This window comes from Manis javanica, chromosome 11 (assembly GCF_040802235.1).
Source record: "Manis javanica isolate MJ-LG chromosome 11, MJ_LKY, whole genome shotgun sequence".
Taxonomy (NCBI): domain Eukaryota; kingdom Metazoa; phylum Chordata; class Mammalia; order Pholidota; family Manidae; genus Manis; species Manis javanica.
This window is the reverse complement of record NC_133166.1, coordinates 35,659,510-35,680,924: the sequence shown is the minus strand read 5'-3', so window position 1 is coordinate 35,680,924 and position 21,415 is coordinate 35,659,510. Positions and strand designations below refer to the sequence as shown.

General features: G+C 42.8%; 1 protein-coding gene across 3 annotated transcripts in view; it reads right to left on the bottom strand.

Moving 5' to 3' along the window:
• Window positions 1-21,415, bottom strand: part of INSC (INSC spindle orientation adaptor protein) — a 129,747-nt gene that overhangs the window by 42,564 nt on the left and 65,768 nt on the right. For 2 of the 3 annotated variants that reach the window (XM_073216249.1, XM_017649056.3), the window contains exons 3-6: window positions 14,874-15,219; window positions 13,847-13,899; window positions 12,558-12,681; window positions 623-736 (exon numbers count right to left, since the gene is read on the bottom strand). In XM_073216249.1, the coding sequence (XP_073072350.1) occupies window positions 623-736; window positions 12,558-12,681; window positions 13,847-13,899; window positions 14,874-15,219 (637 nt within the window). The remainder of the gene's footprint in view (window positions 1-622; window positions 737-12,557; window positions 12,682-13,846; window positions 13,900-14,873; window positions 15,220-21,415) is intronic. The other variant, XM_037026962.2, reaches the window with a different exon arrangement.

Sequence of the window (21,415 nt, the reverse complement as noted above, 5' to 3'; positions counted from 1 at the left end):
AACTTTGCTTCCAATTAGATTACTGGTTCTATCCCCAATAGAATAGAAATGACATTTCTTGAATTAAAAGAAAAAGTAAAAATGAAACAGAAGACCTTGCTGAGATCTTAGGGCTATCAATTGCCTATATTTGCCCTAAGAGTTTGGCCACAGTGCAGGGGAAAACTGGCCCAGAAGCAATTTGCAATCAGTTTCCCACTGTAATTGCAAACCACGGTCCTTCTCTACTTTGTCTTCTCTTCCTGCGCTCTCGTAATGGCTGCAGGCATTTCTGGGATCCAGCTAAGAACCTGAATTGGGATATGTATTTGGTTGAGTTTCATGGGATATGTGGAGATAAGGAAGGAAAGTTGGTATTTGTAACAGACACCACATGAAGAAATATGACAAAGGCTCTAGGGACACTGGCTTTCTTTTTATCAAGTGGGAAATGACATCAGAGGGGCTGGGCACCTGTAAGATGGAGACACCAAGGCCCAAAGAGTAGCGGTGACTCCTCTAAGGTCACACAACAAGCAAATGCTAGAGCTAGGACAGGCTTTAAGAGCCAGCTGTTCCCCCCAGGCTACCTCCTCATGCTGTCCCGGGGCCTGTCGGTGTGGCCTGTAACCATGAAGCTCACCTTGGCTATGATGCGGCATAACGGAGCCCCCTCCTGAGTCAGGCTGAACAGGTTCCCTGTAATGGATTCTGTAGTATAAATATTGTCCGAGGCATCAATTTTTCTTAGCAGTGCCTAAGTAAAGAAAGTCTGATGGTTACTCACCCCATCCACCCTCTGATCGTCTCCCTTAACAGAATACCAGTGGTCCAGGCTCTTAAGAACCCCCAGAATCCATAATCCTGTCCCATCCACTGCCCCACTGCCCTGCTATCAGGGGAATGAGGCTCTAGTTTTGGGGGGGAAGACATGAATCAACATGAGGTCTGAACTATATTTTGCAAATATGGGATAATTCCAAACCCCTGAGGCATGGACAACAGATGTGCCCTGCTCCAGCTGATCAGAAAGCCAGCTCTCAACATTGAGGGTCTCAGCAAGTACCATTTTGTTGTTCTACTGGCTCTTAATGAGAACAGAAACCATCAGGTAAATAAACAAACCATCAAGTTGAAGACCAATGAGTTGCCAGAGCAATGACCAAGGAATCTGCCTATCTTGGATGCAGCTGGTAGCCAATGGCAAACACCGGCCAGGTGATGGGTTCAGGGCTGAACTGAGAGAAGCACTCCACAGCAGCTTACTGCCACAGGACATTTGCACTGAATGGATAGCTAGACCAAAACAGCTAGGAGTCCCATCCAAGAGTGGGCAACTAGCAAGGAACGCCACCATGATCAAGGCTGAGGGGTCTAAGACAAGTGGTGAGAGGGCTGCGAATGACTGAACATAGGACCCAGGGAGGCCCAGGAAGAAAGCAAATGGAAAATTCATCCACAAATAATATATGAAGATTATTCCTAGAAGAGTTTAGCTTATTTCTGGGAAAAAGCTTCTTACGTCTCTTAAAACCACTTCATAATCAACCGTTTGCTTTGAAGCATGTGATTCATTGATTGTAAATGATTCCTACCTGCTAATTAATGCTAGTTGTGTAAGTTTCTCCTGGGAGGTGTGTAGACAGGGTGGGGAGAGTTGTCTTTGGGGGCCTCATGCAAAAGAGACCTCCAGAGCTGGGTGTGCTGAGCAGCCACTTGTGCAGTTCCAGTTGCCATGTTATTTTAAAATATTAAAATGGATTTGGTTTTAACTAACCCTGGAGTTATGGAAAAGACACTGAAAAGGAAATGAGCTCTGAGTTCCAGGGCCAGCTTGCCTTTTTTAACACTATATGTTGATGAGAAAGTGTGTCTACGGTTAAAAGCATGGACCCCAGAGCCAAACTGCCTCTGTTGCAATCCTGCTCTGTCACTTCTGTCCATGGCCTAGAGCAGATAACTGAGTCCTTTCTCTGCCTCAGTTTTCTCATCTGTACAATGGTAGAAATAACAATGTCTATCTCTTACAGTGATGGCACCCATCTCTTGAGGTAGCCAATCTCTGTAAAGGACTTCTAAAGATACCTGGTGTATGGAAGCAAAATAAAATTTTTAGAAGTTCTTATTTTGTGGTCTTGGGCAATTGAGATAAACCTCCTAGACCTCAGTTTCTCCATTTGTAAAATGATTAAAATTAAGAGGGTTCTAGGCTCAAAGAAAATGGGTTACCCTTTTTTCTTCTTTATTCAAACTCAGTCCTCACATATGCAATATGCTAATCCTCTACATATAGCAGTCTAAGCTTAAGTGCGTATTTAATCAAACTACATTAAATACAAAATTATTCCCTAAGACTTGATAGGTGCCTCTTATAAGATATTCAACAAAAGGTAAAATTAATAATAACCAAGATTTGTCACTACAAGTCTCTGTAATGAATGTGCTTCTTAGAATCCTTCCCCATCATTACTGTAAGCACTTACATAAGTGATATTAATGCTCACATGAAAATGCAGATTTCCTATATTGGGGTCCTATACCTAAATGATAATTACCTAATGTTCCTGATTAGTGTTTGCACTTGAAGCAAATTAGCATGACATTAAACAATTCAAACCCAATGTCTTTGACAATCATCTGCTAATATTAGACCATTTACGTCTGAGAATAATTTCTTGCTAATGTCTATATGCGCATGTACCATAATTATGCCTCAGACATGTCTCAGTGAATCAGCTCTCTGACAATGAAAAGTTGTAAGCATCCTTTTCACAAGGATAAATTTGGAAAGACATGATATCAAGGGCTCCACTGAATTTGTCAAGGCCTTAAGTATCAGAATAAATCAGAGTTTCTGGAAGGGTCCTCAGCAGTCTTGTCCAGCCCCCACTTCACAGTTAAGAAGACTGAGATACAGACATCTGACCAAGGTCACAGATGCGGTGAATGGTGGAGTTGGACCTTAACCCTTGTGAATCTGACTTCCTCTTTTCCAAGGTCAGTGACTCTGTCTCATTCAGCACTGGTGGGACCCCACCTGGACTACTGGAGATGGAAATCTCTAATCAAGGAGAATATTCATTCTCATTAGCAGCTCTCACCAAACTGGGGAGCTTTAGTACCTGCAATGCTCTGCCCTGCGGTAGCCAGAGCTCTTGCTGCAGGGGCAGAGTTGACTGAGAGTCCCAACTGTTGCCTCTCTGATCCACCACTGTGTTCTTGCAGGGGCCGTCCTTCCCCGAGCTTCTCTCAGCCGTGACTGAGCACACAGGGACACTTCTGCAGGCCCAGACCGCAGGACATGGGACTCCTCTAATGGGCTTGAAAATTCTGAGTTTCTTCCTTCCCCCTTTTCTTTCAGCTGTCAGACCTGCAACACAGTTTTCCAGGCGTGTTCCTGCTTCCTCCCCTTTGTCCTTCACAGGCATTTCTTATCCAGTCCTAACCTGGTGTCAGCTTCAAACGAACACAGTCTCTAAAATCGAGGTTTTGTTTTGTTTTTTAGGAAACCAAGGAGGAACTGTAGAATTGTCAAAAGCATGCTTACTTCTATCTCATGAAAAGAAGGTGAAGGAATGGAAACAAAGGAAGATAGACAGATGAGGCTGAATGACAGAATTTTTTTAAGGCAGAAATGAAACAAAAAAATTACATCTTGAAGACCAGGAAAAAGGGATAAAAAGAGTTAAGGAAGTATCCACATTCTAACTGCTCTGTCCTGCTGGGAGAAACGGTGTATAGGATCCCTGATCAATACTCTCAGCTGAGCTCTGCTCTCCAGTCATCTACCCCAGTGCACTGTACATGTGGTAAAGCTTTCTAAGACTTTCCAAACCATCTGCCAGCGGAATACCACCACGTGACTCCTTTGATGCCTTGTGGAAGAGAAGAATCACTCAGCCAAGCCCTGCCCAAACTGTTGACCCTTAAAATTATGAGATTATTGCTAGGGTTGTTGTCATATGGTAGTAGAGTTCTGAAACACAGGAAAATACTACAGAGATCAGCATGAAACATTCAAAGGATTACTAGATAAATTTTCAGGTGTAAGGTTTTGAATATTTTATTTTGAGGATATAGTATCGCCTGTGTCCTAAGACAACATATAGGGGAAATTCAGAGTTAGGACTCTGAGGAAAGGCACAGAAAGACTGCACATACTAAAGAGCAGATAGACAAAATAATAACTCAATCCAGGCTTGGATTAGCTATTGATCTGATGGGAAAATATCTCCTGAGTTGCAATATCAATTTAGGGGGACAACAGTTCTCTAAGAACTGGAGGTTTTGGACAGATGCAGACCTTAATTTCACTTCTCTCAACAAGGGAAATCCCAAAATTTAAGAGTTATTTGAAAGGCAAGTAAATGTGCCAGAAAGGGAAAAGAAATCAACATGGGAAAGCTGCTCAGACCCAGCAAAATAGGGCTTATTCTCTGAGTTAGGTCAAAACAAGAGACTCACATGAAAAGCAGGGTAAACTTTTAGAAATTCAGCTGAGTCTCCCTGAAAGAAGTAGGGGATTAACAGAAGGAAAGAGAGCCCTGGAGGCATAGTTCATTACTGCAAAAAAGGATATTGCAGAAAGAAATGCTACTCAAGGCTAAAATATTCAAAATATTTGGAAAGATGGTTCCAAGAAGCATGTGGCAGAGGGACTGGTCCTCACTGAGCCCATAAGGGGCCCAGACTTTAGGAACATTGTAAGGAAACCCTCCCTAGACGAGAGGGGTCTTAAGGCCTAAGCAATTCTCTAGCGAGAGTCAGGGACAATAGACATCATGATTATAGAACTAGAGTGCCTGTGTGTCCTATGTGGCTTTTTTTTCTCATTTAGCTCTAAAAGAATTTTCTTAAATATATAATCTTTTGCACCATTTTAATTTGACAAGTAAAATTTTTCATCATTTCAAATTCAAAGAACAAAGTTGGAAAGGATGTAATTTCCAGCAGACTGTAAATATTGATATAAAATAAAACCATTACATCACTCTTTTAGATGTATTCAATAGAATATAAATAACAAAACAACTTGATATCATCATCCATGTAAAAATACATGAATAATCTTTAACATTTGAAAATTTGCATCTTTTCTTTTCACCCCTAAATTTATATTCCCATTCCAATTCCTCCTCAGAATTTTATCTTAAGGTAATACATTAGTTTCAAAAGGTTTTATTGATCATATGTGTAATTGAAATTTGAAATTTTATTTTCTGTGACTCTAAGTCTTGATTAGACTTAATCTCATTTTGGTTGAGTTACTGTTACAATTATTATCAATACAATTTGTCAAAACAACATATATGATAAATTTTGATAAATAATTACAGGCCATAATATTTTTAATTTTATTGTAAATATCTCTTAATGAGTCTTCGTATCCTTTGTAGCCTAATTCATTCACATATCAGTGATTGGATATTGACTTAATGCTATAATTTCATATGTAAACCCTGAAAAATCTTGTTTCCATAAATTCATAGAGAGGAATGGGAGTTTACATAGCCAAGCTGCCCCACCATTTGAACACATTCGGAGTTATATAATCATATAGTGATCTATCATTAATTACTATTTTTAATGATCTGCTAGTTGACAACTCCTCTAAACTGGTAGAAGTAAAGAACTGGAAACCATTTGACTTACAAAAGAATTTGTTGCCCAATCATTAGAGGTGTTCATTTACTATCTTAATTTCTAGTAAGAATTCAGAGAGTACCAAGACTTGACAAATAATCATTAATTACACCTATTCCTCCTTCAGTCAGAGTGTCTTGGGTTACCCAAATTATTCAGAAAGGATTAGGGAAATCAAAATATTATTAATTTCACTGCCAATACAATTTTTTAATCAAGTATATTTTGTGTTTCAAATATGTTTTATCAAAACCTTGAAGCTACAGCTTTTGTTATTTAATTTATGGGAAATACTCATCCTATATCTTCATTGACAAAGAGAGTTCTTTTAGTCAGACCAATCAGACAAATCAACCTAACTTTTTCTCAATATGGACCTGACTTCAATGTTTAATTAAAAAATGTTTTGATATGTGCTTCAAGAAATGTTTAAAAAAAAAACACTGAAATAATTATGGAGATCATTCTCTAAGGGAAAATGCTGAAAATTGTCAATATTAAAATAATGTAGACCTAAAATAAAATTTTATTTATTTGTATATGTTAAAGCAAAGATAAAACACTTTACTAAGCTTTTAATAATGCAAAGTAATATGTAGCTAAAACTGTAAATTAATTATAAATCTAAAAATATGATAAAAGACATTGTACTCTTCAGTAAATAGGTGTGCATATATGTATTGAACTTTGGTGTTCATTTTAGGGAATGATTCAATAAGATCTGAGAACAAAAACAGAACTCATTCAAATATTTTTAGTAGCTCCATAATCAAACTTCAATGTATTTAAAGAAGGAAAATGTATTTACTATAATTAGTCCAGCAGCTAGCCATTCCTTTTGTTAACAGGAAATAGATATTAGTATAAATATTTCCTAAAATGTTTTGACAAAAGAGACTTAAACTGCTTCCTTACATAATGTGCACCAAATCTGGAAAAAAAATGTAAAACTTGTATCTGTGATTTCACCCCATATAACTTGAAAAATAGGGTCATTGTCATAAGTATTTCAATAGTATTTTCAAGAATCAGTATCATTAACCTTTAGACTCTTTGGTTCTTGAAAGATACTTTCTTTCCAGCTAATGACATATTCTAGAGTTGAGCATGAAATACAGCTGGAAGAATTGCTTGCATCTTAATATGTGCTGCTTAAAAAACATTTTAGTGTTTGATTTTCTTTACCAGTGCTGCCTTCATTTTGGCTAAGGAGAATGTTCCTCAAGAGCCATGCACAATTTGAGAATAAGTGGAGATGGAAGGGATAAAATAAACTGGAAACTTTCCTCACCACTCCTCCCATATATAGACATATGCATGCACTCACTCTACCATTCTACCATATATCTGGATTCAGAAAATCCCCACACTGGGCAAAATACACAATTCTAATACCCTTCTCAACAAAAATACGTAAAAGACAAGGAATAGTTCATGGAGGCCTAAGGGTTTATGATTCATGAATGAAGATATCTTCCTGTTTGATCTCCTTACTCCCACTCTAATTTTGCACAGCAGAGCAATGCACTATCAGATTTGGGATGGGTGAGGAGTATACCTCTCTTTTTGAAAGTAATAGAAGGGCTATTAAAAACTTTGCATTATCAGGAGAATCATTTTTAGAAAAACAAACAAAAATTGAAGATCTGGAAATTGATTTCCTTAAAAGTATATATGCTTGCATTTCTCCTAGGAAACCTTTGGGAACCTGGAGAATGCAATGCATTTCAAGTGGTTTGAAGACCACTGGCCTAGGTCCACTTCAAGCAGCCCAAATCAATGTAGCCTGGGGTGGCAGAAATATAGTGTTTGTAGAGGGGAGCTAGAAACTAAGAAGTGTGGAAAATGCTAGAAGGGAAAGAATGCAAATCAAACCAGTCCTTGGGAAGGAATGACAAATGCCTGACTTCACTGGAAGAAGAAAATGTCTCCAAGACCCCTCTCTGGGAAGGGAGACATTTTCCTCCCACATAGGGCAAACACTGTGCTACAGTCAACCTGTGGTACATCCTTTCCCCCAGTGAATGTATGTTCACAAATCCCTGTGGACCGTGGACAACTGAAATCTAGTCACTTGACATCCTGCTGCAGATCCAACCAAGACAGCACCAGTCCCCCACCCTCTTTCAACCACAGGGGAGTATCTGTTAAAACCTTCAGCAACTCTGAGGACAGAGCCCTGGGATGAAATATTGCCTGCAATTAACCTCGAATTTTCTGTGAGCACAGAGGTAGTGCTGTGAAAATATTGTGTATCCAAGATACTAACTCTTCAGGCCCTTTCAAGTGTGGTTTGGAGAGACACATACAAACTGAGAAGCCCGGAAGGAAGCCCTCCCACTGCTGGAGAGGCAGCCTGGACTGTAGCTGCTCAAGGAAACATGACTTCCCACACACACTGGGATGAACTCTCCTGGCTAAGGTGAACAGAGTAAGAAAATTGAAGAGAATTGCATTAACTTAAGAATTTGAGACTTTGAATTATTCCTTAAGGTAAACAGGTTCAGTTTTGGGTTGTTTTTTTTTTTCCTTTTACTTTATTTTCTCCCATGGAACTTCAAAATATTACAACTTCGGACATCTTTCTATTTCTTATCTGGTGAGTATGTTTGGATTATTTTTATGTTGCCATTTAACCACACTGCATCCTCTGATTACCTACATTGGACAACATAGCTGAGCAAAATCTGAGAGAAGGGAGTAGAACAAGAAAGGAAATTTTGAGCTTTAGTTACAAAACCTCCTCAGAGTTAATTTAATGAATGTCATATAATGAGTCATTTCTGAATCTTCTGGGAACAAAGTCTAAATTGCTCACTGTGACTCCAGGAGAAACCACAGAGCAATACAGGTTGTGATTTGGGAGAATGGCTTCATGAAGGTGGGAAAGGAATTCCCCACTGGCAGCTGACCTCCTCCCCCAGGGAGCCCAACCATACTTCCGTGACCACAGACCAACAGACAAGGCCAGTTAGACACAGAACAAAAACTATGAACTACTAAGGGACAATACTTGGTTCCCAAACTGTTCCTCTAGATAGGGATTTCAGCAATGCTGCCTCTGCTGGCTTCATGCCCTATGGCTCCATGTCACCTCATGGAAAGGGCAGGGATGAGTTAGTGAGTTTGGAAGAAGGAGCTCAGTATGCTCAGCGTAGCGCACCTGCCTCTCTCCTCTTAGGGAGTGTCCTCCTGGTCTGACCCCATCACAGGATAGGTGCTTGTCCCTCAGGTGAGGCCTAAGGTTGTTCAGCTCTGCCTGGGACAGGGAGGGGATACTTAGCTAAAAGAGAAAGTTCTAACAAGTTCCTTTAGCCTCAAACTCAAAGATACATTCCTTAATCAGTTTCATTAGAATTAAGGTGCTATTTTAAACTAAAATAAAAATTGATTGACAGAATGAAAGGATGAGTGAATGTAACATCTATTCACACGAAGCTCAGTCAAGGACTCAATGATACAGGTGGGAGTGGACTTATTCAACAGAATCCCCTTGGAGTCACATCAAGTAGATCAGTTTTTGTAAGTCAAGTCTTCTTGTCTTACCTCTCACATGATTAATCCTTTATTCCCAGAGAGACTAGTGCTCATTACTTTTCACTGGTGGCTCTTAACATTTAAGCCTAAAATATTCCCATGCCTTTATCTTATTAAATAATTAATTTATTAAATAATTATCCTATTAAATAATTAATTGGTTAATTAGGAGGCTCTTTGAGCATAGCTTGTTAGCTTCTCTTGAGCCAGAGTGGGTCTCTAGTAAATAAAGCAGTTGACACAGTCAGAAAAGTATCACCAGTTAATTACTCATGTGTTATCTCATTTAATCCTAACAACGCAGTTGAGGTAAGGAAACAGGAGTTAAGTAACTTGCCTAAGTCTGCATATCCCATAAATAGCATGATCAGGATTTGAACCCTAATATGCCTCCAAACTCCATGCTCAGTCCACTCCACACACCATGCCCACATTCATAGAAGTGCATACTATTTAAGTTGGAAGAAATCTTACAATTCACTCGGTCTGACCTCCACATACCAACGATGTGTCCTCCCCAGCAAAACCAGCCCATCTCAGTAATGGGCGTTCCGAAGGTGGGCCTTCTGGTATGGGACAGCCCTATTGCTTCACAAACTCCTTTTTGATGGAATATCCTATAGATTCACTCCCCTGGCCTAAGGTCCTTCTTTCCTTTGGGGCCACCAAGTGCAGAACTTTGGAAGTAGAAGAGTGTCCATCCTTAGATTAAACATTCCCTGCTACTCCAACTATTCCCCACATTCCTTGATCTTCAGCCCTTCCCTATTCTCCTCTGAGCACAACCATTGCCAATGACACACTGGGGTTCTGGGACTGGATATAGCACTCCAGGATGAAGCAGACCAGTGCAGAGTAGTGCTATATTATCACTGCTCTAATTATGAGCACCATTCTGCCAGGCGTTATTTTTGGGGTGGGGGTGAGGACTGGAGAATTGGAAGAGCACCAGTCCTCTACTCAAGAACCTACATGGTTCTCTAGTGCAAAACAACGGTTTGCCAAATTGCATCTCCTGAAACGCCAGCATCCCAGAATAAGAGAACAAGTGCTTTAAGAATAAAAAAGATCTGTGACTATATAAATTTAGAATACACTACCTAATATTAATTCATTAATAAATATTTATTGAATGCCTACTGTATGCCAGGTAGTGTCTAATCACTAGATATATATCCAAGGAGAAGTCAAACCAAAATCCCTGTCTATGGAAGCTACGGGTCAAACAAAAACTACTATGAATGTGTGAGGACTTTTTAGAAGACTTGCAGAATAGCACCTTATAGGAGAAAGTCTGATGCAAAGAAAGAAGCTTAATTTCCTGCATGTCAAAATACTCAAATACAGTATCATGGTATAATTAATAATGTCCTAGGGAACAATATTTAGATACCCAGTTTAGGAAACACATGCTTAAAACACTTAACACAAATTACCTTGCTTTTAGCCAATGTATCTCCTTATGTCACCACTATTCTGTATGGAAATGTTCCAATGTAAAAGAAAGCTAAAAATCAGACAAAAAAATATGAGCACAGCAAGCTCAACCCATAAGAGGGCCTCGAGGACACCAGGGGCATGCTGGGAAGAAAAGGGGGTTATCAGGAAGCTAACAAGCAGAGGAATGGAAGACAGACACTGCCTGCCCCAAGAGGGGAGGGAGGCCAGTAGGGGACCAAGTTCTAGGAGAGGAACAGCTCATCCAGCTCAGCTCCCAGGTCAAGCGTCAGTGACCCAGGTGGTCAGACCTAGGAACAGAGCAGGATTTAGCTGGGGAAGTGGAAGCATGGCATTAGGAATTCTACCCTAAATAGGATCAGGATAAGAAAAAAACAGAACAGACCCAGAGTCCCAGGCAATCAGATACACAGTCCCCAAGGCCCAAGTGGACTCTGAGCAGCCCAGAGAGTTTTCCCAGTATTCTATGACCTAGAGCGTCAAAGGCACCCTAACCCTTTGCCCCCAGTGGAAAGAGCTGATGACTACTTCTAACCCAGCTGGCTTCCATTTACAAACCAGCTCCCATTTCAGCCCTTTTAATTGAACCCAGTGCTTCCAGGCAAGAGGGCACAAAAATAGCATAAAAAGTACCTGCAGGCACCTGTGCCCTTACTTGAAGTTCCCTCCAGGCTCCCCTCCTCCCCACCCCTAATTTCAGTATGCTCACTCATCACTCCCTCGGTTTCTTCACCCATGTCTTTTCCCAAGTCCCACTGGCTCCTCTGGGAAGGGATGGTTTGTTGGATGCCACCTGCCCCTACACGTGACTGTCTGCATGTGCTAATCAGCTGTAATTGCAGGACCCAGCACCCAGGCCTTGGCCCATCCTTCCCATGGTCCCAGGCCCTTGGGACAGGGAGGGTGGCCTTCACAGACCCCTCTGAGTTGGAAGGATGAGAATGCATGCAGCCAGCTGCACTGAGCAGCAGGTGAGCCAGGTCAGAAGTGCCTGTGTGCCTTGTGCAAAATGAGCCAGACACACAGGAAACAGAAAAAGGAAACTTTGGGCTCAATCAAGAGGCTGACTTTGGAGAGAAGCCGACATGGGAAGGGATTTGTTATTTGTGGAAAGCTTTTATTTGGTGGTGGGAAAAGAATGGCAAATATGTAACACAGTATTTCTGTAACTATAAATAACATGTAAATACCTTTCGTAATGAAAACCTTATGGAATCTGCTTTTCTGGGAGCCTTTTGAAATAGGCAAAAGCAAGGGAAATAACATGTATGTGAGCCATACTATGTGCTGAGTACTTTTCATATGTTATTCACTCAGTACTCACATTTCCTCTGGGGTAGGTTTTCCCTTTCTAGGTTAGAAAAAAGGAGCTAAAAGGTTAAGGAACCTGACCAAGTTCTCACAGCAAACCACAGTATGAAAGTAGATCTGTCAGGCTCCAAAGCCCTGACTCTTTCTGGAATCATGTAGGTGCCTGGCTAGAGGCAGGGGCTAGATTATATGATGTTTCTAGATTCTTCTCTATTGCCAGGATTTCCAGAATTGGCTTGTTCCCTGCAGGTGCCCTCAGTCTTTCAGGACGGTAAGGATCCACTCTATGCACTATAAAGCAATAGGAACAATACTGAAAGTGTGATTGGGAGATTGCCAGGCTCTGTCACTGCCTCGCTGTGTGACTTTAAGTAAGTCTCTTCCCTCTCTGGGCTCCAGCTTTCACATCTGGAAAAATGCAAACTAATGTTAACTACTCAGGAAGCCTCTGCTCAGCTCTGACAGTCCTATCTCTCAGATGCTCAATTCACTTTGGTGCTCTGAGGAAGATGTCCTCCAAGACAGGCCACTTCAGAGCTTCCCCCAGCAAGGCCCAGTCCCTCTGCCCACCCACTCCCAACCGAGGAGTCTCCACAGGCATCCTTCTCCCCAGCCCAGCCTGTACTGACCTGCACCTCCCGGGTCAGGGCCAGCTCCAGCAACTGGCCGAAGTGCTGGCCCAGAGTGCTCAGGGTCTCTCTCACACAGGCCTTCATCGGCTTCAGGACATGCTCGTTCTCTATCTGGAGGCACCTGGGAAAAGAAACCACAGGGTGAATCACTGGAAGGGGAAGGTGGTCATCTCAGACCACTGATGGGCCAGATCTGGGCCTGCTGCTGGCCTGGTGATGGTGCAAGTTGCCTAGAGAGAAGACATCAGGTCCTGGGGAGTCAGAGATGGAATATTCCATAGCTGGCTATCCCCTGGCCTCGTAGTATTCAGAGGAGTGCTGGCCTAAAATGGAAAATAACAGTCCCTATCACCAGGGAGAGAGGCCACCTGGAAAGCAGCCACATCTACACTTCTGGGCTTCTCCCTGGGACGGTCTGCCATCACTGTAGCCAGGGAGCTGGGAGGAGAGAGGTGCTGGTGGGCAAGGGAGGTGGGGGTTGCGGCAGGGGAGGCACCGGTGTGCCAGATGCACTGATGCTCACTTGAAAGGTGTGTGGTAATGCCTATGACCCTTTAAGGAATGGCTGCCTGCAATGTGCAGAAAGGTGCCTTGAGAATTTTCTCCCCAGACAGGAAGAACAGGGGTACCAGTCTCTAATTTACCCCTGTGCCCTGAGAATGTTCCACACTAGAAGGCCAAAGCCCCATGGGGCCCTAGGGGATGCCAAGTTCCAGGGTTTCCTTCCAGGACATGGAGGCTGGAAAGGGTGAGGGAGAGGGTCAGCATAGACCTGGGTGTGTAGACACGTGAGGTTGAGGTGTGCATGTGTCTGAGTGTAAATGTATGTATGTATGTATGTATGTATGTATGTATGTGTGTGAGAGATGGAGAAGAGGCTGTGAGTGTATTTCTGTGATTGTGTATGTGTTTATGTAGTTTATGTATCTGTGTGTGGGCAAGTGAGTGTCTGTAAAATCCTCATGTGGGTGTGAGCCTCTGGCTTCACCTTGCCTTGCCTGAGGGTCAGGGGTTTCCAAAGCTGTGGAAAACCCCTTCCTTGTCTCCAACCCTCAAAAATCATGTATTCCTATGCCTGGGCCCCTCCTCTGCCTTTTCTATTCTCCCTGGGCTTGAAAATGGGGTAGAAAAATCCCAAGGAAGTCTTTTAAGGTTGTTGCTAAAAGTCAGCAAAAGGACCCCTAGACCCCCACCCCAAGTCCTCTCCTCCCACTCTCTCTCTCTGGAGAATATGCCAGCCCCTTCCCCTGCCTGAGAACAAGCCCGCAGACCCTGTCCAGATTTACCTCTCTGTGACTGCTGAGAGCTCTGAGCATTTCTCCATTAGTAGTTTCTCAATCTGTAGAAAAATAGACCAATTTTATTCAATTCAATAAGCATTGGCTGAGGACCAACTACTGTGCTGGGCCCTCTGGGGCATAAAGATGAAGAATCAAATAATCTGATTTGGAAAACAGTCATATAAACTATAAATGATGTGATATGGATGGCAAAAAGGATCATCATCAGCTGCCTTGGGAGCTCAAAAAAAGAAAACTGAGCAATTACTTATGCTAGGGAATCTGGGAAGCTTCAGAGAGGAATGGGCATTTGAGCTGGGCTTCAAAGAATGAATAGAAGTTTACTGTTTGCAAAGTGGAGCAAGGAAAAGGGTAAAGTACTAAGGTGTAAAAGTGAATGCCAGAGGAAATAGAAGTAATGGTAAGGGGAATAAAGTCATCATGAGCTTTGGATTCTGAAAGGCTTAGGTTATATCCCACTTATTTCAGTTAATGCATAACTTTGGGCAAGTCACTTAGGCACCCTGAGTATGCTTCCTCGTATATAAAGTCAGGACAATAATACTAGCTAATATTTTATTCAACTGTTTTTAATGTTTATATGTAATAATGCATGTGTCCTCACAAAAGATCTATGAAATAAATACTATTATTATATTCATTAAGGTAATGAAAAAGGGGCACAGAGAAGGTAAATAACTTGCCCAGGTCTCATAGCAGAGCTGACATTTGAAACCCAGCAGTCTGGCACTAAAGTGGGCATACTAAACCACTGTACCACTCTTCACAGTGGTTATGACTGCAAAAGGCCTCACAATTTGTGCAGGTTAAATGAGAGATGTGTGAAAATACCCAGCACGATGCCTAGAACATAGCAGGTACTCAATAAAGGCCCTAACTGTCTTCCCTGCTTAATTGGAAGAGGAGGGAGGCCCTGGAGCTGGAAAAGATCAAAGTCCACACAATTCAGACCCACTCTTCTAGAAGGTATCCCCTTTCCAAGCCCCCACACACCCATTTCCGGGCAGTTCACCTGGCCCATCTCCTGTGAGGAGCTCCTGCTGACAGCGCTGTACTCGCTGACCATGGAGCGGGCATGGCAAGTCAGACGCACACTCATGCTATGAACGCGCGCCCAGCGGTCCTGGGCCAGCTTCTGCCCAATCCTGCGCAGCTCAGTGCTGATGACCCAGCCCCGCTTGAGCAGCAGCTGCAGAGGGTCTCCAGGGCCAGCGCCGCCAGCCAGGATGACGTCACCACGAGCATCTTCCTCCAGGCTGATGGGCTTCGCCTGCAGGACGCACATGCACTCACACTCGGTCATGAGCTTCAGGTCCTCCATCCAGCGCTGGACTGAGTCCACCTGCATCAGGTGCAGCCTGCAGTCAGGGAACAGCCATTGGTGGCAATCAACACTTCCCAGAGGTTTCAATTCCAGACCACTGCTGTTTACTGAACACCTACTATACGCTCATCACCATTTCTTGTGTTCACTTACCTTAACCCTCTTATTTCTCATTATCTCCATCTTTTAGATAATAAGACTGAAGCATAGAACTGATGGCCATACAGACAACAGACAATGCAGTCTAGTGGAGTAATAGATGATCTTTCCAATATGAGGAAAATGCAAATAGCCTAAACATCAAATATCGGTTATGTTGTTAAGTGAGCTATGGCATAGTGACATGGTTATATATTGGGCACTTATTTAAAGAGAAGCCTTTCAAAAAGTTTATGGCAAAAAAAAAACAGTGTGCATTAATAAAGTGGAGAAATATGCAAAAATGTAAACACACAATTATTATAATTATGTTTAAACTATGTAGAAAAAATATTGAAAGACATTAAAATGTTAGCAGTTCTCTATAGGTGGTAAAACTAAAGACTTTTTCATTTTTTCAACTTTTCTCTGATTTCCAAATTTTCTGTCATGAACATGTATATTGCTTTTGCAATGGGACAAAATTAAATCGATGTAGTACAACAGCATGAGAACACAGATTAGGCCCTAATATCTTAATCAAACAAAATTCATTCTAAAATTTGCTTAGTCAAATAAAATTCACTATCAGATCATTAATGAAGCATTGAACATCTGGTGAGTGCTACTGAATCACAGACATTCCAGGCACTGTGGAAAAAGTGGAGATAAATGTGCCAGGCCTCCAGGCTCATGGAGCTCTTGAACTGCCTAAAGAATCAAATGAAGTAATGAGAAGTTTAAAAACGGTAATAGATTTCAACACCATCTGCAGATCATGACATAATGCATGCACAGTTCATCCTTAAGGCTGGGCTCGGGTCCCTTGTCTTTAGCTTTTGTCTGTGGCTCATCTCAGCTGCTTCAAGCCATTTCCCATCTGCCACCAGTTCATTCAGTGACTCTACAGATATGCATTCAGGGCCTACTAAGTGTCAAGCACTGTTCTAAGCCCTAGACTCCAACAGCAAACAAGGAAGATAAAAATCACTTCTTTGCGAAGGTTGCAATTAGGTGAGAGGACAGTCAATTTTCTAAGTAATTTTTAAGATAAATAAGCTGTGCAGAAGTGGTAGACTAATAAGGTGCTAGTGAGAAAAAGTGAACATGAAAGAAGAGTAGAGAGGGCTGGGGATGGAAGTGGGGATGGGAAATAGACCTTGCATTTTAAAATAAGTAGATCTGAGTAGGCTCACTGAGGAAAGGACATTAGAGCCAAGAGTTAAGAGGACGTGAGGGAGTGAACCATGTGAGTACCCAGGGGCAAACTGCTTCAGGGAGAGAGAACAGCAAAGTGCAAAGGCTCTGGGGCACAGTGTCCTAGAGCTGTGTGAGGAACAGCAAGGAGGCCCAAGCGGGAGTTGGGATGGAGGAGATGAGGTGAGAGTAGGTGGCAGGGAGGGGTGTGGAAAGACCCTGAAGGGCTGTGTAGGACAAGGTGAGGCCTTGGCTTTTGTCCTGAGTCAGTGCAGCACACAACCGGCACCCATGAGGCTAGCTGGGGAGTGGGGTGATCAAAGGTAGGATTGAAATTATAAAGGCATGCTCCAGTTATCATGGTTACGGTCATGTCTTCATACTGACTATTATATAATGAGCAGCAAGATTCTCTGAGTGATGTAACTATTTGGCTTTCAAATGTAACTTTTAATCACAAGCCTTACAATGTTTAACCATGGAAATTATACAAGTGGTTTCTTATAGGAAATTGTTTTTGAAATTGTTAAAAAGCCAAAACTCACCAATGGTCTTTTTCTCCCTCTTCTTCCATGAAAATTGTTATTATATTTTGTCAAAAAAATTGAAAAAATTTATATATATATATATATGAGAGAGAGAGGGTTGTGTTGCCTGAAATCACAGCACCCTGCTGCCCATTGTGTCTTTACAAACTCATATTCAACTTTATCTAAGTGGGAATGATGCCGGGGTTCTTGTTTGCAGAATCGAAGAATGAACTTAGCAAACAGTCAAGGTAGGAGAGCCAGGGAGAGGCTTTTATTGAGAGATTCAGTGAGAGGACAGAGCTCCTGGTTGGTGCCAGGAGGGGACAAGAGAGCCCGGGGTGGTGCCTTGCCTAGGAGATTTATAGGCAGTTGAGAATTTTGGGGAACTGATAAAGGGCTTAGGGTGTGGCCTTGTTAAAAGTGGCCTTAGGATGTTTGTCATTGATGAGATATTAAATCCCTTTTAGCATGCTAAAGTGAATCTTACACATGATTACATACAATTAGCATAATAAAAACATGGGCTACTTTCCTTTATCTAGGGAGTATCAACAGATCTGCACTGAAGAATGACTCTAGAGCTTAATGTTTAACACAGAGTTTTGGTAGGGGGTTTCCTTGCATGTGTTATATTGCTCTGACTGTAAACATCCTGCCTTGCTTTTTCTGGAGGCCCTCACCCTACTCTAAGCCTATGGTACCTGTCTCAGGAACCCACCCCATGCACTCTTTGTAGACATTTCTACTCTTTAAAAATCTTATTTTTACTGCCAAGCCCTTTCCTCTCCCACCACCCCAACTAACTCAAGTCGCTTAGTGTCATTCCATATTTTTCTCCACACTCATACATTCCTATACTGACTTATATCTAAGTGCATATACATTTGTAGAGTTTTCTGGCCTGTCTCCTACTTTGTAAAGCTGACCACAATATAGACACATGTTGTTGTGTTCTGATTTTCTTACTCAACATGGATATTCCACCAAGTCTTCCAGTGAAGTCCTAAACATTCTTTTCAACATCTGAAAATTATCCCATGTTGTGGATATACGTTCTCCCTTGTAGTTACCTATTGAAATGGAGATAGATTACTTCTCTCCACCCTTTGGAAACACCCATTGATATGGAGACGCGCTAAAGCCAGGAGAGAGATTCTGGAAATATTGCAATTTTACCCACAGTGTGACTGGCTGAATCCTCCAAGTCCTGTAAGGGACAGTCCCACATAGCTGGCTTTTTGCCAGTGCCTGACATATACCAGGCACTCAGTAAATGTGTGCCAGTAGAGGCGTGGCAGAGTGACAGACCTTTCTTACTAGACCTCGGCAGATGACTCACTGTGCCTCCCTAACTCACGCTACCCAGAGAGTGCCCCACGTCTAAGATTGGAAAGGGGATATAGAGGATGGGAAAACATAAGATCATCATGTCCTTGATAAACAGAACTGAGAGGAAACTGACCTAGGGGCTTTTAGGAGGCAGATGACCTCGTTGCTCACTCACTGACCCCACTCCACTGACGTGCTCCATGGGCAGCTGCTGTTCTATCTCCCCAGCATCTGTCCTCCTCCTTCTGTCAGTAGCAAAGACAAGTTACATTTACTGCCTCCTTGTGCAGCAGCCTAGACTTCAGCTTTTCTCTCCTCTCTGGGAAAGGCCCCTGTTCCCAGACACGCAGCTGGTCCCCCAGAGGCCACATCTGTGCTGAGAAAATACTCCTGGCCATCGCTGGTGGTTGACCCACAGGTGGGCCCCTGAACCAAGTGGCACTGATCCAATTCCCTCTCCTCAAACAGTGAAACTTAGAGCCAAGAGACACGTTCTTAGACGTGGGTCCCTGTGGGTAAAATTGTAATATTTTCAGAATATCTTGTCTGGCTTTAGTACATCTGCGTATCAATAGGCATTCAGAGGTGGAAAGAAGTATGGCTTTAGTGCATTTGCATCATTCCTCAGGGGTGGAGAGAAGTTCATCTCCATATCAATGGGTAATAACCTGGGCAAGGAGGGCTTATGTGTACCTGAGAGGTGAGGGGGAGGGCCCGTTTTGCTTCTGCTGGAGCAGGAAAGAGAGAAGGGCCCAGACTGCAGTTTGTAAGCAATAAACGGATTTTAAACTTTATTTCTCCCTTTGACTGATTTCAGTTTCTAGAGTAATTTGGTCCTGAGATTTCCTTTCCCTGGACTTACAGTCCCATTCAGACAGCAATCCCAACTGTTCTGCGAGGAACTCCAAGACTAGGGAGTTACTCATCCAAGAGTTAATTTTGACTGTTTGTAACCAAAGGAACCTTTTCTGAAACACAAGTACACAAATAACTGAACAGAGTTGAGTCAGTGTCCTGCCTTAGAGAAAAGGTATTCTGGTAATTCAGAGAAGTGAGTAGTCCCTTCCATGTGGATTTCAGGGGAAGGTACTTGGAGAAAGTAGCTTTAGAGCAAGGTAGGGCTTGGACACGCAAAGAAAGTGGAAGCATATTCCAAGGTGGGGCAGATAACAGGACAATGAGTAGGTCAGTTGGGCCAGAGTTGTACTTTCTGGAGAAGAGGAAGCAGTGAGAGAGAAAGGTAGGCCAGGATCCTGATCTTAAGAAGCTTCGAATGCCAGAGTAGGAGTTGGGCATTTATGCTGAAAGACTGAGAAGCTATTGTGGTGGGGCAGGGGGAATATTGTGGTGGGGTGGGGGCAGGGGCAGGGCAGGGCAACAGGGGAGGAGACTGGTAGAGTTGAAAGATGCTAAACCACAGCACAGGGTACAAAGGAATCCTGTGGTGCGGGGGTAGGTTCCCAGCCCGTGTGCCCATGGAAGAGCTCTAGTAGCCTCAAGCGGGAGATAGTCACTCTCCCGTACTTCTAGCCTGCATGGCAAAGGGCTGTGGAAGAGCCAGCAAGGGAGGAAAAGGGAGTCAGAGCCACCAAATGCCTCCAGCCTGGGCCATCCCAGGAGGCCTGATTAGATCCAAAACTCACATTTTCATAACCCCCTAAACCCCAACTCACATGGAGGCATACTCTGTTCTTGCTCTTTAAGATCTTTAAAGAATTAGAAAGTAGGATTTCAGAAGCTGTGTTAATTAAAATCCTAGCTGATTTATTACTCGGCTGGTAAGAGAAATGGAATGATGAAAGTATTGATTTCTCTGCCTATGAGTGTCTCTGTGATATGAACTCATCTGTGTGTCTGTCTGTATTATCTGTCTGCCTGTGTCTGGGTGTCTGGATGTGAGTTCATGAGTCTCTATCTGCACAAGCACTCAGATGATTGTGTTTGTAGATAAACTTGATGATTAAAAATAGATAGGGTGGGTTTGAGTGTGGACTGCATTTAACGACTCACTTCCAAAGAAAAGAGTATAGAAAGGGGAGGAAAAAAAAGTAATTTTACAGTGGAGAGGCCTGGAAAACAGCACCTTGATCACATGAAGTTAACCTCTCCACTGATAAGCCGCCTTGATAGCCTGTCCCGCTGGTAATGCTGGGGTGAGAAGGACAATTCACCTCTGAAGCATTCTTCCTCAAAGCACATCCCCTCAGTCTCAGCCTGGGAAAGGTAGCAGGGACCCAGACTGAAGGACATCCTGCGGAAGAGTTGACCAGTAGTTCTCAAAACTGTCAGGCTCATCAAAAACAAGTGAAAACTGAAAAACTGTCCCAGACCAGAGGAGACTAAGGAGACATGGAATAAATAGAAGAGGATATCCTGGATGGCGTCCCAAAATGAAAAGGACATTCGTGGAAATATTAATGATGTCCAAGTAAAGTGTGGAGTTCAGTGGCCAGTAACAGGCCAAAAATGGCTCTTTAGTTGACAAACGTACCATGTCCCCTTGAGACATTAATAGGGAGAATGTGAGAACACTCTGTACTATCTTTGCCACTTTCTGTATATCTAAAACTGTTAAAAAAATTTTTAAGATTATTTTAAAAAATTGGTTTTGGTGAGGAAGGTAGAATGCAGCTAACGGGACTGAGGGTTCCTTACCCAAGGCCTCAGGAAGAATTTCACTTGCATTGCTTCTCCCCTCTAGAAACAAGGGCTCAGACTGGCTGTCTCTCTGGCTTTGCATCATGAACCTCACCGAAGGAAGACAAAGAATCCAAGCTCCAGTGAGTGGGGTGGTAGGACCTAGCTAAGAAGGCAGGAAGTTTCCTCAAAGAACACAGAAGGGAAGGAGATCCCCAGTTGGGGTAGCATATGGAAGTTGTTCTCTCAGGGAACAGGAACAGGGTGGGCCCAGCTGGCTCTGTCTTCCAATGTGTCCCGTTATCTGCCGTGGAGCCCACCACGTCTGAATCCCAGCCGGGCCCTTGGGCCTGTGCCTCCTGCGCTCGGCTGCCTCAGGGAGGCTCCCTCTGGCAGTGT